The sequence below is a fragment of the Triturus cristatus genome, chromosome 7 (genome assembly GCF_964204655.1).
Source record: "Triturus cristatus chromosome 7, aTriCri1.1, whole genome shotgun sequence".
Classification (NCBI taxonomy): domain Eukaryota; kingdom Metazoa; phylum Chordata; class Amphibia; order Caudata; family Salamandridae; genus Triturus; species Triturus cristatus.
The window spans coordinates 188,060,401-188,078,597 of record NC_140590.1 but is presented as its reverse complement, the minus strand read 5'-3'; the positions used below and the strand labels follow the sequence as shown (position 1 = coordinate 188,078,597).

At 43.8% G+C, this 18,197-nt stretch overlaps 1 protein-coding gene across 6 annotated transcripts in view; it reads left to right on the top strand.

Moving 5' to 3' along the window:
- Positions 1 to 18,197, top strand: part of LOC146809182 (uncharacterized) — a 516,937-nt gene that overhangs the window by 146,738 nt on the left and 352,002 nt on the right. For all 6 annotated transcript variants that reach the window (XM_085616005.1, XM_085616004.1, XM_085616003.1 and 3 more), the window contains exon 3: positions 11,979 to 12,023. In XM_085616005.1, coding sequence (XP_085472131.1) covers positions 11,979 to 12,023 — 45 coding nt within the window. The remainder of the gene's footprint in view (positions 1 to 11,978; positions 12,024 to 18,197) is intronic.

The following is an 18,197-nucleotide window of genomic DNA, read 5'->3' as shown; positions in this document are numbered from 1 at the left end:
TGTTGGGTCAGTTTGCATCTCTGTTCTCCCTGACCCCCGGTATCACCAACTGGTGTGTCCATGACGTGGACACGGGAGATAGCATGCCTGTGAAACAGAAGTTTTACCGGGTGGCTGACAAGGTCAGGGCCAGCATCAAGAAGGAGGTTTCTAAGATGTTGGAACTAGGGGTGATTGAGCCCTCCAGCAGCCCCTGGGCTAGCCCAGTGGTACTTGTACCGAAAGCTGCTGCGCCAGGTGCCACTCCAGAACTTAGGTTTTGTGTGGACTACCGTGGGCTCAATGCTGTCACGAAGACTGACGCACACCCCATCCCCAGAGCTGATGAGCTCGTGGATCGGTTGGGAGCTGCCAACTACCTCAGTACGTTTGATTTAACTTCTGGGTACTGGCAGATTGCCTTAACTGATGGGGCCAAGGAGAGGTCTGCGTTTTCAACGCCAGAGGGGCACTTCCAGTTCCGTGTCATGGCCTTTGGGTTGAAGAACGCCCCTGCCACATTCCAGAGACTGGTCAACCAGGTACTGTCCGGGCTGGAGCAATTCAGCGCCGCCTATCTGGATGACATCGCTGTGTTCAGCTCCACTTGGGAAGAACACTTGCAACACCTCTGCGCAGTGTTGAAGGCTCTGCATAGTGCAGGCCTCACTATCAAGGCCAGTAAGTGCCAGATAGGGCAGGGTTCGGTGGTGTATTTGGGACACCAGGTAGGGAGCGGCCAGGTGGCGCCCCTACAAGCCAAGATAGATACCATCCGGGCTTGGGAACCCCCCAAAACCCAGACAGCGGTGAGAGCCTTCTTAGGACTCACCGGGTACTATCGCCGTTTTGTCAAGGGGTATGGCACCATTGTTGCTCCCTTGACAGAACTAACTTCCAAGAAGTTACCGAAGAAAGTGATTTGGACCAGTGCCTGCCAAGAAGCTTTTGATGCCCTGAAGGAGGCCATGTGTACAGCACCTGTACTCAAGGCGCCTGACTTCTCCAAGGAGTTCATAGTGCAGACAGACGCTTCTGAGCATGGAGTGGGAGCGGTGCTCTCACAACTAAATGATGAGGACTTGGACCAACCTGTAGCTTTCATTAGTAGGAGGCTACTTCCCAGGGAACAGAGGTGGAGTGCGATTGAAAGGGAAGCTTTTGCTGTGGTCTGGGCGCTGAAGAAGCTGAGACCCTACTTGTTTGGGACTCACTTCCGGGTTCAGACGGACCACAGGCCCCTCAGATGGTTGATGCAGATGAGGGGTGAGAATCCTAAGCTGTTGAGGTGGTCCATTTCCCTACAGGGGATGGACTTTACGGTGGAACACCGCCCCGGTACAGAACACGCCAACGCTGATGGTCTGTCCAGGTTTTTCCGCCTTAGCGATGAGAACTCCCAAGAGGGTGGGTAGTTCTCCTCACTTTCAGCTGGAGGGGACACGTGTTAGACCTGGCATCTTTGGCGTGGTTACCCCTGACTTTTTTGCCTCTACCTCCTGTATTTTTGATGCTATGCTGGATTTCGATTTTGCTGGTTTAGATGCTTTGGGCACTTTGCCACTGCTGATCAGTGTCAAAGTGCAAGTGCTCCCTTGGTAAATTGTTGTATTGATTGGTTAGCCATGATTGGGATATTTGTTTCACCTGTTAGCCCCTAGTAAAGTGCACTGCGTGTGCCAGGGCTGGTGATTCAAATGCTACTAGTGGGCTGCAGCACTGATTGTGCCACCCACAGGAGTAGTGCTAAAATGATATCTTAGGCCTGCTTGCAGTGCCTATGTGCAGTCCAGGACTGCCATGTCGACCTGGCCAGTGCACCCACTGACCAGGCCTTATCCTTCCCTTTCTGTACATGTCAGGCATCCCTATGGTGGCCCTAGGTACCCCCCTGGGCTGGGTGCAGTGTATCTGAAAGGTAGGGCATGTACTGAGGTGTGTAACATGCCCTGGTAGTGAATTACAGCCATTTTCGTTTTTCACTTCTGAGAGGCTATCTTGCCCATAGGATAGAATGGGGAAGGCTGTTTACATGCCTATCTTCCCATAAGGGCAAGATAGAAAATCCAAGTTTGGTATCTCTGTGTTCAGAATTTAATTATACATCTTTTTAGCAAGATGGTTTTTAAATTCACTGTGTGAGAATAGCACTTTTTAGAAAGTAGCTATTCTCCTGTTTAACCTTCCTGTGTGCCTGTGTGCTGGTTGGCTGACTGGTGTCAGGTGATGTGCTAGGTGGCTCCAGGAGCCTGGATGAGTCAGCAGCAGGGTGAATAGGGAGATCTGCTTTAGATGGGTGGGAGGAGTAGTCCCTGGGTCTGAATAGGGCTGCCCCTGACAAACACAAAGCTGGCTCCACCCCCTGCTGGCCAGGCTGAGGACTCTGCCTCTGCTGGCACAAAGAAGGCTCCACCTCCTGCTGAGCGTCTAACGACCCTGCCCCTCACTCTGAAAGGAACCAGGTGCTCCAGAGCAGAGCACACCCAGGAACCGGTTTGAGCAGGGGAATCCCCCCACTGAAACACAAGAGACAAAGACTTGGAGGGGTATAAGAAGAGGACCCCAGACACCTAAAACTTTAGATCACTTTGGAACTAAGAAGAAACCTCTGCCAAGGAGAAAGCTGAAAGGACTGAAGAGGAGAAGACTGCCTGCTTGCTGTTTTGCTTTGCTGCCAAGGAGAGGGGAAGGACTTTGCTGTGTCCCCTTCTTTTGATTCTGATCTCCAAGGGCCTGAGAAGAGCTGGCTCCCTGTTAAGAAGTCCCAGGAACAAAAGGACTTCACCCCCAGCTCCCCTGGAACTCTGCTGAGAGAGTTCTGACCTGCCTTGGAGTGCTTGCCCAGTCTTGGGGCCTCAGGAGGTCGTTTTGCTGTGTTTGGGAGCTGGGAAGCAGAAGCGTGAACAAGAGTGACTGGTACCCAACGCATCATCCGATTGCGTGTTGCAAGACGAGAGTGCGAGGAAAATTTCATCGCGGCACCATCGCAACACGCAGGGTCCCCGCATCGCCGAGTGCGTCGAGCATCGTCCCGGTGCGAGAAGATTCCTGACGCTGTGAGGGTCGTCGCAGAACCAGTTTGCAGGCCGCACCACTGCCGGTGCGTGAAAAGTCTCCAGTCGCTGCGTGCGTCGACGCAGAGTCCCGTTCCGTGGCGCATCGAGAGTTGCGGCGCCGGAAGGCAACGCTGCGCCACGCATCGCACCACATCGAAGAGTGTCGCATCGAACCTGTGCGTGAAGCTTCCCCCCAAGAAACCTACGCAACGAAAGCCAAAGGTATCGCATCCTCCCCCTACAGATCGGAGCCGGCGCATCCACCTCTGCTGCGTGAAGCAGGGCTGCTGCAAAGCCTCCCCAGGATCTCAGGAGCATCGCATCGCCTTTGCCATCTTCCTTGTTATAGCTTTTGGGAACCTTATCGCAACTACAGGTACTGTTGGGCACGAAAGTGTCGCATTTTGTGCATTGAGAGTCGCATTGTGCAGGACACTGACTTTTACATCCTGGAGTACTTTCTGCAAACTCTTGAACTATCTTTAAAGTAACCTTTTTGAATTATATGTTGGTTTGTCTGTAGTATTTGGTCTTGTGAAGTTTTTAGTAAAGATACATTATTTTTCTAAAACTGGTGTGGAGTAAATCTGTGGTGTTTTCACTGTGTTACTGTGAGTGTTGGTACAAATACTTTACACATTGCCTTTGATAGCCTAGACTGCTCAGGCCAAGCTACCTAGAGGGTGAGCAGGGGTTATCTTAACAGTGTATCCCCCTTTCCCTGACTAGAAGCAAGGGTCCCTACTTGGACAGTGGTACCTACCCTGCCAACTAGAGACCCCCAGATCTAACAATATACAACAAAGACCAAGGGTCTAACAAAAGAGCGCCCATTTGCAGAGTAGAAGTTGATGGCGTGAAATTAGAACTCACTGTGGACTCTATAATTTCAGAGCAATATTGTAAAGAGATACTTAGTGAAACATGCAAAAAAGAAGATATGCCGTCACCTGATATTACAGCTAAAAGCTTTGATGGTTTCATAATTGATATGTAAGGGTACTTTAATGTTTCTTTACAGTTCAAAAGCAGACTATCACAAGTAAAACGTTATGTTGCTGTAAAAGGAGAAAATGTTTTAGGCTGCAGAGACCAATGGAAATTGGGTATTATTCTCAATCCACGCTCAAAGGAACTGGTTATGCTTGATGAAGAAAACTGGGTAGGGAACGTTGCCGTCACAGGGCATAGTGACAAGGAAGTGTTCATCAAGGAACATTTTAAATATGTTTTTTCAGAGAATTTAGGCAGATTGACAAATTATTCACATAGGATCAAGTTAAAAAAATATTATGCCAGTTAAACAGAAATTGAGACGGGTGCCTATTAATGTTAAAGAGGAGCTTAAGGTCGTGCTCAATGAGATAGTTAGCGAAGGTATAATAGAACCTATTGAGTCATCCAAAAGGGTTTCTCCCATTGTTTTGGTCCAAAAACCAGACCAAAAATTGTGAGTATATGTTGACCTTAGAGCTCTTAATGCTGGTGTAGTAGTTGATTGTCATCCCTTGGCAAATATTATTGAGGTTGTGTCAAAGTTGGAGGGAGCCAAAATATTTTTCACCTTTGTTTTAAAATCAGCTTATCATCAGATTGAGTTGACTGAAGGATCTAAATTGCTAACAGCTTTCATTACGCCTCAAGGCTTATTTCAATACACTAGAATGCCATTCGATTTAGCTTTAGCAGCTTCCGTGTTCAATATTTTCAGAGATGTTGACAGGTATGTAAAATGTTTTCAAGATATTTTAATCTTTTCACCTAATGAGGAAGAACACACGAAACATTTGATGGAAGTATGTGATAGGTTGAGAAAAAATGGTTTAACACTTAAGGGTCATAAATGCAAGCTGTTCAAGGATACCGTAGAATATTTAGGACATAAGCTCTCAGAAAACGGAGTTGTACCTAAACAGTCAAATGTTGATGGTATTATCAATGCATCCGCTCCCTACAACAAAGAACAATTGTTGTCATTTACTGGAATGTGTGAATATTACAGTAAATTTGTAGAAAATGTTGCCACAAAAATGGAACCATTGAGACTGCTGTTGAGAGTGAGACATAAGGCTGTGTTTGAGTGGAAAGAAGAACAACAACATGCTTTTGAGTCCATCAAAATGATATTCTCAAAGCACATACTCTTAAACCCTTTTGCATGAATAAAGTGTGTGTAGTTACTGTTGATACCGGTTTGTATGGCATTGGTGGTGTACTGTCACAGAGATGTGGCAAGGAGGAGTGGAAAATAGCATTTGCGTCCCAGTACTTTAAATGAGTGTGAATGTAGGTATGCAGTGAATGAAAAAGAGTTGTTAGCCTGCATCTGGACGATAGAGCATTATTGAAATATTATGCGGGGGAGTAAATTAATTCTTAGGACAAACCACAAGCGATTTGTAAATATACTATCATCTGGTGGTGGGTGGAATTCCACAGCACCAATTGCTAGGTTAACCTCCAGATTACAAGAGTACTGTTTTAAAACAGAATTTGTGCCCGACAAAAATAATGTCATGGCAGATTTCATGTCACGCCATCCTTATCAACAAGATGAATGTCAAGTTTTGCATGAGTCAGATTACATTACTTGTGTAAAGGATATTGTGTCTGGTGACTTTGAGGAAATTGCAGAGGAAAAATGGAGGTTATCTGAGAAAGGCGATTTGCTATGGCAAACCATAAAGGGGTACATCATGAATGGTTGACCCAAGAAAAAGGATTTAAGTGCTGAAGTGATTCCTATGTTTGAGGTTGCAGATGGGTTACAAGTGGATGGAGAACTCGGGTACAAAAATGGAAAAAGTGTGCCTCCCACTGGTGTACAAGAATAGATTTTGAAAATTGCACACAAGTTTTACCCTGGTATGTCTTCCATGAAATGATTGGTTAGGAATTTCTTTTGGTGGCGGGTTGTTGACTGCATGGTTGATGGCACAGTCAGAGAGTGTGAGGTATGCATGTCACATTAAAATATGTTGAAAGTTAATACTAATTCTTTGAAAAACATTGAATGGCCCAACGAACCTTGGAAGAAATTAGCATTTGATAGTTCAGGACCATTTATGTGTTTACCTTGTGATTCAAGATATGCATTGGTTCTTATGAACTATCATTCTAAATGGCTGGAGGTTACATTTGTTCCACAAACTACAACCAATATACTGGTGGAATTTTTCGAAGAAATTGTTTCAAGAGAGGGTTGTCTGTCTACTCTAATCACGGATAATGGTGTGCAACTTACCTCTACGGAGATGGAAGATTTTCTAAAGTGCTATAATATCAAACATGTTACCACATCGTTAGATGAACCACATGAAAATGGTTTAGGTGAGGGTTATAACCGGGTGTTAAAAGGATATGTTTCTGATGTTATAAAATTAAGTAGTGATTGGAAAAACCTGTTAAGAGAAAAGTTGTGGATGTATCGCATCACACCACATTCTATTACTGAGGTTAGTCCTTTCAAACTCATCAAAGGGAGAGATCCTGCATCCAGACTTTGCCCTTGGTGGTTCAAAGAAAAGAGTGGCTTGGGTAGGAGTAATGGAAGTGTGGTAAGTGATGCAGCAGAGAGAATAAGGCATAAACAGTTTAAGACCAAAGTTTGGTATGACAAAAAGTGGAAAATTAAAATCCATGATTTTAAAGTGGGTGACTGGGTGAAGATCAGGAAGCCAGGTTTGTTAAATAAGTGCTCATAAAGGTTCAGTAAACCTATTAAAATAACAAAAGTATTTACCAACAGTGTCATCATACAAGATGAGAGATTGTGGAATGTTAAACGTGTCACAAAATGTCCTATTGGAAAATGTACTTTAAATGCTGATGTATATTCTACTGAAAATGGTTTGTTAAGTTTCAGAGATATTTCTCATAGGAATGAACAGTACATTCTGACTGGTACTCATTTAGATGATAACAATGGTTGTGGTACTTTGGTGGCTTCTAGAGTTAGAGTTTCATCTCGCACTAGACAGCCTCTAAAAAGGTTATCAGATTTTGTTAGATAGTTTTATTGTTTTTTTTCTGTTTTTACTTTCTTTTCCCTCTTCCTGTTTTTTTATCTGTATAAGGCAGATATGTAATATCCTTGCATGCACCTGCATGCGACACTCTCCTGGCATTCTATGTTTTCTCATTGTATTTGCTCACATATGTATATTTCAATATGCATTCCAATTCCATGCTGGAACTGAGAACACTGAGTATTCTCAGGCGGGCAGTTACCTTGGAACTGCTTTAGATGCGGACGTGTTGCTGTGCTGCCAATAAACGTTCATGGAAATAAATATTTGGATCCATGTGATTACTTCCAACAATGTTTCTCCTCATTGCACCTCTGGTTGGAAGGCGTACAATTCTGATGCATTCCCAGGACTAGCAGTGTTGGTAAATCTGGGAATACTTCGGAATACATGGATTGATGTGTGAAAAAACACACGCTCTCCCCATGCAGTGCCCCACCATGTAGAGTAACGTGACTTGTGCTGCCTTGCATTACTCATGACTTACCATCCCATGCAGGACGCCCCAGGGTGGCCTTGTGTAGCTTGATAAATCTCATTCTAGGTTTTGCATCATCCTGCATCCCCCTGTGTGGCACAAGGTTGATGCAAAACCTTAATAAATCTGGGCCCAGATCTGTTGGAAACAGACATCTTCCTTCAGGATATGAATTGGGGAATCAAGTATGCCTACCTTTCTTTGATTATGACCAACAGATTGTTAGCCCAAGTTAGATGATGGACTTCCCTACTAATACTAGCAGCTTCCTTTTGGCAAACACAGGTTTGGTATCCAACCCTTCTAGACCTAATAGTGGATTGTTTCATCTACAGTCCAACATTCCCAGACTCCCCCCTTAATCACTAGCAACAAATGCAAGATTTGGTCCTAAATCAGATATGTCTTTGACAGCTTGGAAAATATTGGATCAGCCTGCTGAGCCCCATGATTTGCAGCAGAAAATCTGGTGTCTATGTAAATGTATTGGGCCCCAGGGATTCCAGAGCCGATCACTCAGCTTGGGCAGTTTTATTAAGGTGGTGTCCAGGAAGGTCTGTCCATCTCTTTTTAGCAGATGTCGCCTTAGTCGCAAACTCACTAGTTTCCCTGACAAGTCCAGGTAAAACGTATTGAACAGATAATACCTACCTTTCTCCAATTTCTGTGGGTCATTTAACAGTAAGGAGTAAACTGGTTAGCAAACATCCTCTGATCTGCTGACTTACTCAGGAGTACTGTTTTATAATCATCCTCTTTCCCAAATAGGCAGATGTGGGATGTTAACGTTATGCTTAATAGATTTAACGGTTGGCCAGATATAAAAAACTTAACTCTTAAGATGCCATCTGCTAAATTAACAATGTTATTATGATTGGTTTCCATTAAGTGCTCTTTTAGTGTTTGAGCATTAGATGTTCAAGTCAGAGAGTTTATTTCTACTGAGGTTTTTTTAATTCAACGAAAAATTTTGTTATGAATTGTGGAGTGGGTTGTATTAGAACAAGAACTATATTTATAGAGGGGAAGAGGATTGAAAGTACTAAGGTTTTTCCCTACTTAGGAATTTTATTTGATCGATCTGGGTCATGGGTGCAGGCAGTAAAATCAAGAAGATTGTTGTACATTAAAACTGTCTGCGCTCATGAATTTTAGCAGGAAATTAGGTAAACGCCCAACGACGGAGTTACTGAACATTTACAAAGCAAAAAGTGTTACTGTAGTCACATACGGAGCAGGTGTATGGGGCTACGTAGATGTAACTTCTCTACAGGCAGCTGAAAATATATTCTTGAGATTCCTATTAATAGTTCCAAAGAGCACTTCTTCGTTTGTTTGCCACACAGAATTAGGTCTCCTCTATGTGGAGGATATTATAAAAATTCAACCAGTTCTGTTGTGGCACAGAATATGGATTACAGAAGAAACACATTTTAATCATAAAATCCTAGTTGACTGTGCTGGCCTAGATGGAGTGCTAAGTATTAGATGGCTCTCTTATGTGAAAATGTTTTTATGCAATATAGGACACCGAAGTTTTTATGATGAACCACTCACTATGATAGGATATACCAGGAAAGAACTTAAGAATGATTGCCTGCAATATCTGATTGAAAGGAGACTTAGTGCAGAGTCGAGTAAGGTAACAGTACAAGCCCATAATCTTACTCTAACGACTTTATTAATGCAGCTATATTTACGCCTGATAACCAATGAGTATGATAGATTCTTATTGATCCGTTTTAGATTGGGGACCCTGCATAGATTATTAAGTTTTCCTATTATTAATGATTGGTCAAAGTTGTTATGTAAATGCCCGTGTGACAACACCTCTGATCAGTCGACTATTCATGTCCTGTTTTTCTGTAAATTTTATTCTCTACAAAGGAAAAGGTGGATAATCCCAGTTGTAAAATCATTTGGATTGAGGCTATGTCGTCCAGCTTTTTTGGCTTTACAACAACTAGACACAGTATTTGCTCTTGCCTCTGTTACCGCTTTTTTAAAAAGTGTTTTTAAGCATAGGAAAACTATTATTACATGATATCTTGATAATGAATAGTTGTATATAAAAATGGAATTTATTGTAATTTTTATCCTGTACAGAATGTTTTCTAAGAATTTTTACTCTGTGCTTTTATGGTTATTAAGATGTAACCGAATGAAGTAATTTTTGATTTGATTTGATTTGAATCGGGGAATCAAGTATGCCTACCTTTCTTTGATTATGACCAACAGATTGTTAGCCCAAGTTAGATGATGGACTTCCCTACTAATACTAGTAGCTTCCTTTTGGCAAACACAGGTTTGGTATCCAACCCTTCTAGACCTAATAGTGGATTGTTTCATCTACAGTCCAACATTCCCAGACTCCCCCCTTAATCACCAGCAACAAATGCAAGATTTGGTCCTGAATCAGATATGTCTTTGACAGCTTGGAAAATATTGGATCAGCCTGCTGAGCCCTATGATTTTCAGCAGAAAATCTGGTGTCTATGTAAATGTATTGGGCCCCAGGGATTCCAGAGCCGATCACTCAGCTAGGGCAGTTTTATTAAGGTGGTGTCCAGGAAGGTCTGTCCATCTCTTTTTAGCAGATGTCGCCTTAGTCGCAAACTTACTAGTTTCCCTGACAAGTCCAGGTAAAACGTATTGAACAGATAATACCTACCTTTCTCCAATTTCTGTGGGTCATTTAACAGTAAGGAGTAAACTGGTTAGCAAACATCCTCTGATCTGCTGACTTATTCAGGAGTACTGTTTTATAATCATCCTCTTTCCCAAATAGACAGATGTGGAATGTTAACGTTAAGCTTAATAGATTTAACGGTTGGCCAGATATAAAAAACTTAACTCTTAAGATGCCATCTGCTAAATTAACAATGTTATTATGATTGATTTCCATTAAGTGCTCTTTTAGTGTTTGAGCATTAGATGTTCAAGTCAGAGAGTTTATTTCTACAGAGGTTGTTTTAATATTCAAAGAAGAACAAAAAATAATCTGATATCAGTTTTTACTCTTATTTTCAACTCTGTGGGTAAGTGTCTGAAAGTTTACGAACAACACACCAGTCATCTGAGAATGTCCACTGTCAACCAGCTCATAATTTCATTCATAAACCTCACAAACCAGTCACTTTAACCACTTTGACTCGATGGGTTAAACGAGTTATGCCCTTAACTGATAATGACACTTCCATTATTGGTGCATATGTCTCAAGAGGAGCAAAGGCTTCCAAGGTCTTTTGGGCAGGGTCAAGATTAGAGAACATTCTCAGATCAGCAGATTGGTCAAATTATAATGCTTTTGTACTTCTTATTGTAAATCATTTACGGCAACTGTTTCCTTAGTTGTGGGAAGGCTTGCTTTGATAAAGCATAATATGAGTCTTCTGTCTTGACATAAAATATAGATTTTCCTTACTGAAGGAAAGTATACGTTTAGACACATTGGTGAGTACTATCCCACCTTTTCTTTACTAATGGCTTTTTTTCTCCCTCCTATATTTTCAGCATTAAGCAATCAAGTCACAGGCAGCTGTATCTTTTATTCCTTTTATGGATCTGGGATTCATCATTCAAAGAATGAACTTTCTTCAAGCCCTTGTGCTGATATGACCTCATCCGCACATCTAGTGGCTGGCAAAAGACCTTTTAAAGAACTGTCTTAAGAACTTTTTACTGTGCTGGCTTTTGCTACCATTTCCCTTATTCTCCGATTACCCAATTGCACCTTCTAACACAAAAAAACAGAATGCTGCTTGAAGTCAGTGACATATATTGTATGTATAGCTCACCGTTGAGTGGTGCTCTATTATAGTATGTATAGTATGTTTTGTCATACTTTTATCTTCACATTTTCAAGTTGGTTCATGGCCTTATGGAAACTATAGTTTCAATTTGTTCTTAAATGTTGCTATTCAACTAATGTAGATTTTACTTCATTTAGGCACATCGAAAATCGAAAGTATGCTTGTTTCCAGCACATATATATGGTTGCATAACTCTTACAGCTGCCCTAGCTAAGAGCAAAGCCAATTTTGAGTGTCAGCAGGGTGTAAAGTGACTTAATTCAAAACAATGTTTCTCCAAGTTGGACCTTGATTTTCAGACACTACAAGCTCAGCATGAGTGAGCAGGGTTTTTGTTTCTGAGCTGTGCTTAAAACAATGAGCAAACTCACAGACATATTACGTTAAAGGATTTTGTTTTTCATATTGCAAGCACAGAAAAAAGAGGCATTCGACTCTGCGCTGAGCCAGTACAGCCGTTCATGATACATTTCTTGAATTAAAAATGTTTCCTACTTATTACATGTAATCGACCGACATCTGCAAATCAAACAATTTACACTTAAAAAAGACATTTTGTATTGGTTGTATATGTTTTAAAGTATCCTTCTGTTAATCATACCATCCTCTTGTTCCCCCAATCAAGAAGTTTTGCCATTTATACTGAGTCTGTTCCTGGTCTGTGAAGGAGGTGAGTAAATATTCATAGTCCTAAAATCTAAACTATATTATTGTATTAATTGTATTCATATAATTAATTTGATGCATACAATGTTTTTTATTACAATTTCTATACCTTTTCTGACTGAATAGTAAGTACTCCTGGCAGCCATACAGATACATTGACAGTGGTGTGAACTAAGCTGGGTTTGAAAGTGTCTTCCTTCTTAAAATTAAGAAGATGTATACATTCAGGTTTTACAGAGAGTTATATGGTCCAATTAACAAACAGTAAGCACTGCTCATGGTACTTGAGAGTAAGCCTCAACTTTTCACAAAAACACTGTAAATCAGACTGTGAGAATCTGTTTATGTCAAACATACATCTCTATATATAGGTCACTTTCTATAGCAAGTAGCACAATTCAAAAAGGAAATTATTCACACTAAAGGGATTACAACAGGTCCTAAAACCAACATGGTATATGACAGAATCAATATAACACACACAAAGTGATGGGAGGAATGACTTAATCCAATGGACGCGCCTTGACGCCTTCCCATCATACCACTGTCTTCATTCCAGCCTCTCGACATACAGGTCATTCTCCCCACCTGGACCCACTTTTTCAAGGGGCTCCCCTCCGATGTATATCTATCGGATCTCTCCAGCCTTCCACTTGAGACCATCTCACCTACACCGCGATTCATTTGCTGCTACTCTGTTTTGTAACTACCTGTAACCTGGTCCTGATGATGGCCTACCATTGCATATCGGCCAAAACACTGTAGACTTTTACAGCTAAATCTACGGCAGCTCTCTCGTGATTGCCCATTCAAATCTCCTTGTATTTAATTGCATTCATTGTATAGGCATTACTATGACTACACATTGTATATAATTTGTTTTGTTTGTGCCCCTTGTCCCCTGCACATACTTCCTCATGAGTCACTTGCGCTGTTCACTGTTTCACGTGTACTTGTGCACAGTATATCACACGTTACTTGTCATTCAATGTAATACAATGCTTTTCTTGTCTTTAAATATTTGACGAAATATATACAGAGGCCTATCTTTGTTTTTGCAAATTATTGTCTCCCTGTTTTTCCTTCCGTGCTCATAGAAATTAATTGTATTCAATGCTTTCACAGCATGGTCTGTCTCACCCCTGTACAATGCTATGTTGCTTTGTAAAATGTGTCCTACAGCTGGTCCTCAGTGATTGTGCATTTAGTAGCTTGGTATATATGGGATGCCTTTAAATTAAAGAGAATAAGTTGTCTAGTGATTACAGAGAAACTCTTATTTTTCACAAGCCTTTCCCATGTCATGTTAGTGTATTTTTAAAGTATATTTTGTGAGGCTCTGTGATTACTGTAAACCTAAAATTACTTGAAGTTTGATTAATTTGAAGCTCTACACCTATTTTACTAAATCCCGTTTTTGGTTTCACATTATGTGGAATGAATACACCATTTAATATTTTATTGATACTGTTATGCAGTAAACCTGCCTCTAATTAATTGTAAAAGGTTTTTAAATGGAACCTGTTAGACCCGGGATCCCTGGTTGACCGAGGTAGGTACCTTAGGCCAAATAGGTACCTGCGTTCCAACGTCAGGGAAAGGAAGGTCATCTTCTTAGATAGCCCCCGCTCACTGCCTCGGTAGCTTGGCACGAGCAGCCAGGCTTATCTTCAAGGCAAATGTGTAAAGTATTTGTAACCAGGCTCACAGCAACCCAATGATGACACCACAAATAGACTCCACACAAGTTTTATAAAAACGAATATAAACTTTATATAAAAAGATATATGATAAGACCACACAATATAAGTCCAAAATATGCGTATTTGTAATATTTCTCCTGGCCTGTTGTTAGGCCAGCCAGCCCTTGTAAGTTCTGGTGATATTAATGAGCACTCTACTGTAACCCATACACTATGTTCTGCAGATCGTAATGCTAGAATCAGGCACTTTTGCAATGTAAAAATAATGCAATGCATAGCACGACAATCAGGTACTTTGCAATGTAAAAATGATGCAATGTGTAATACAACCACCAGGTACGTCGTTATACAGATGTAAGACAATGCGTAATACACTAATCAGGTAGTTCGTTATGCAGGAATAATGCACTGCGTAATACGCTAATCAGATAGTTTGTTATGCAGAAACAATGCAATGATTCATACGGCAATCAGGTAGTTCGTTATGCAGAAACAATGCCATGCGTCATACACTAATCAGGTACTCCGTTATGCAGAAATGGAGTAATCCGTACTACACTCCGGCACCGATCACGGTGCCTCAGGCGGTCTCTCTGCCACTTGTGCATACTCATAGGTAGCCTCTAACAACAGTTGCCCCCAACACGTGTATGCCGAAGCAGAGGATCGTGCTGCTGAAGTGAGCGAGAGGCTGAGAGCGTCTCCCTCCGAGCCCCAGGAGTCGACACACATTACCTGGGGGGTGCAGACTCACTCTCCTCTCCTCATCCAGCGGTTTGAACCTCTGATGCAATCTTTGGGACTTGGCAACGGCAGGCTCGGGCGGGTGGTTCTGCTCCTCCGGGGCTGCTGGTCTGGGCCGCTACTGCTACGAAGACCTCAGGCTGCCACAGGGCACATGCACACAGCGTCGCTGAGACTTCTTTGAGCTTCGGGTGCACGATCACCGGGCACTCCACACTAAGGTCTCAGGCTGCATGAAGATCATGCGCACAGCATCACTGAGATTCACTTTAACTCCTGGTGCACAATAACAAGGCAAATCCTCACGAAGGTCTCACAGTGCACAACGCAAATGCACACAGCGTCGATGAGACTCACTTGGATTCCGGATGCACAATAACAAGGCAAATCCTCACTAAGGTCTCACGGTGCACAACGCACACGCACACAGCGTCGATGAGACTCACTTGGATTCCAGTGCACACGATTATAAGGCAAATCCTCACAAAGGTCTCACGGTGAACAATGCACACGCACACAACATCGATGAGACTCACTTGGATTCCGGTGCACACGATATCTGGACAATCCTCACAAAGGGGATCAGGCTACACAAAGCACACGCACACCGCGTCGCTGATCCTTGCTTGGACTCCAGGTGCCCACAATCACAGGACACACCTTACGATGGTCTCAGGCTGCAACAAGCACGTGCACACAGCGCCACTGAGACTCTCCTGGAAACATTTTTTGTTCCTGTGTTTCCGCAACAGGGAGCCAGCTCACCTCGTGCCCTTGGAGATAAGTTACTTCAGGACACAGCACACAGCAAAGTCCTTTCAAGGAGGGGGACACAGCACACAGCAAAGTCCCTTTAACCTTTCCTTGGTTAAAGCAGCAAACTGCAGGCCAGCCCCAGAACACACAGCAAGGGACAGTCCTCCCCTCCAGTCTATTCAGTTGTTTCTTCCTTGGCAAAGGTCCTTGTGACCACGAAGTAGCTCCAGTCTTGTTCACGCTTGATCAAGCCATTCTCCAAAGTTCAGAGGCTTCAGCTCTCATAGTATACCCCTCAATGGCTTTGAAGTCTTTGTGTTCAGGGAGCACTGACTCCTGCTCAAACCAGTTCTGGGTGCCTCCCTGCCAGTGACACCTTCTTCCTATGATTAGTGGGTGTCTGGATTCTCAATCACTCAGCACAAGATGGGACAATTGTTTTATAGCAGCAACCCAGACCTCTTCCCCTCTGGGGGCTTCTCCTCCCCCTACACTCCAGATGCAGGTCAGCCTGTTGCTGTCTCACCTCCTCCCCTGGGTCAAAACATTCCCCAGGTCCTATTGCTTTCAAATCCAGAGACACGCAGAAATGTTAGAGCACAAAAACTCAGCCACTTCTAAAAGAGTGGCTTCTAAACACACAATGCAAAAACCACCTTCATAAAAAGATGTGTTATTACATTGTGAGTTCAGGAATACTAAACTTCACCTTTCCATCTTAAACCTTTGCGAAGATTGGCCTCAAAAACATATTACACAGCCTTCCCATTCTATCCCATGGGCAAGATGGCCTTTCCACAGTGAAAAAAAATGGAGATTATTTCACTGTCAGGACATGGCACACATTTTAGTACATGTCCTACCTTTCACATGCACTGCACCCTGCCCAGGGGAAACCCTGGACCTACCATAGGGGTGTCTGATATGCATAGAAAGGGAAGGGTAAAGTCTGGCAAGTGAATGCACTTGACGGAACAACATGGCAGTTTAACAAACTGCGCGCAGGCACTGCAATGGCAGGCCTGAGTTCCCTTTTTAAGGCTAATTGTGTGGGTGGCACACACAGTGCTGCAGGCCTGTGAGAAGTTGGCCTGGTATATGATGTTCACTAGTTAAAGTGACCACCTTGTACCATGCCAAGCAACCCTTATGGTGTGGTTGTAAGTCAACCTTTTCGGACTAGCTGCCCTAGTGGTAGCGTAGGCTAAGCAGTCTTTGAGGCTAAACTCGTGATGCGTTTAAGCCAGCTGTTTTACCAAATGCAACCCCCTTTTATACCAATGAAAGGACACCACACAGATATATATTCAAAATATATATGTATTTATTTCTCAAAGTAACCCCTAGTCTCTTTATGAGCACAGGAGCACAAATCGTCAAACAAGATTATCACAGAATACACAGAAGTTGCACTTTATATGGATAGGCCCTGGTGGCCACTCGAACCATATACTAAAATAGTGGTATAAGTACCACGAACAGAAAAGGGAAAAGGCCTAGGGCCTCTAGAATCGCTGGGCCTACAAGGAGCTAACGTCAGTTAGTGACCAGGAGGTCCACGGGTGGCGTGTGCAGAGCAAATAGTCACACGCGTGCTCCCATAGGTTTCAATGGGTGCGTAAAAAGTACAAAGTTACTGCAAAGGAGATCTTCCGGGTTGACTAGGAACTTAAGATTTGGAACACAGGCACTAGAGATGTATTACTACACTTGGGCACCGGAGTACCAGCTTTACCTCACCCACAGGAAGCGGGTGCATAGGCCTCAAAGTGCGTCGGGTTTCTTCTATCTGTTCCGTTGAGCCTGGGACAAAGATGCTGCAGGCGGTCGGTCCGGGAGAGATGCGGTGGATCCAAGGGTGGATCGGAGTTGCAGAAGACCTGAAAGCAGAGGGGACAGTGTTCACAGTCACTAGCCAGTGACCGGCGTGGCACCAGGTAGGTACCAGGCGATGTCGGGTGCAAACAGGTGATGAGGGGTAGCTTGTCTCCGCAGCCACGTGGTCCCTGAAGGTCGACGACGTCCAGGAGTCGGCTCACGAGCTGTCCCACGCAGGCTCTCGCTGTCGGCGGTGTCGGCGACTTGGTCAAAGCAAACAAGCCTTGGCAAAAGCAATTGTAGGAGGATTCGGAAATCAGCTGTTGGTTCTGACCAGCAAGGTCAGAGGGATTGCTCCTTTGGAGAGGAGCAAGGGCCAGTCTGGAGCAACCAGACCAGCGGTGTTTTTTGTAGAGTTCGTTGCCAAGATGGCCACTAGCCAGCGGGCCAGCAACCGGTTAGGCGCGTCGAGTGGCAAAATGCAGAAGGGCCCCACGCAGATCGTGGAGATGCTGGAGGGCTCACCTTTGGTGCAAATGCTGCTCGAGAGTTGGGCTTCTCAGATCCCAAAGCACAACTTGGAGGGAGCCTCGGTTGTTGCACTTGTCAGCTTGTCGTAGTCGATCCAAGATGGCTGGCTCCACGTGTCTCGGTGCCTCCACGGGTCTCCTCTTTTCAGGGACTGTGGATCGGGCGGTGAGAGGTCTGGAGGTCCAGGTCTTGTCAGTCTCTGGGCTCGGGCTCCGGCGGGAGGTGGCGGCAAAGCAGACGTTGATTCGCTGGATGGTGCTTGCGTTAGCAAGGTGGTCACTCCCTGACCACAGGGGAGATTGGCTTCAGTCCTCTGTGCAGCAGAGCGTCGAAGTTCCCGTCTTCTTCTTAGTGTTAAGTTGATTTCAGGATGTCTGAAGTCTTAGGACACAGCTCCTACCTTTAAGCGGATTCTAGGGGCCGGACTACCTGCTAGGTCCCTCCCTATGGGTGGGACCAGGAAGGGGGGTGGTTACACCCCCAATCCTTTGTCCAGCTCGCCCCAGGCCCGGGACTGGTGTGCCCCAGGACCGGTTTGAACTGGCATATGCACCGAGGCTCCTTGTGAGCCACAGGCATGTCTGGTTTCTTTCAAGCCCTACCTGACCAATACACAAAATCCTGTC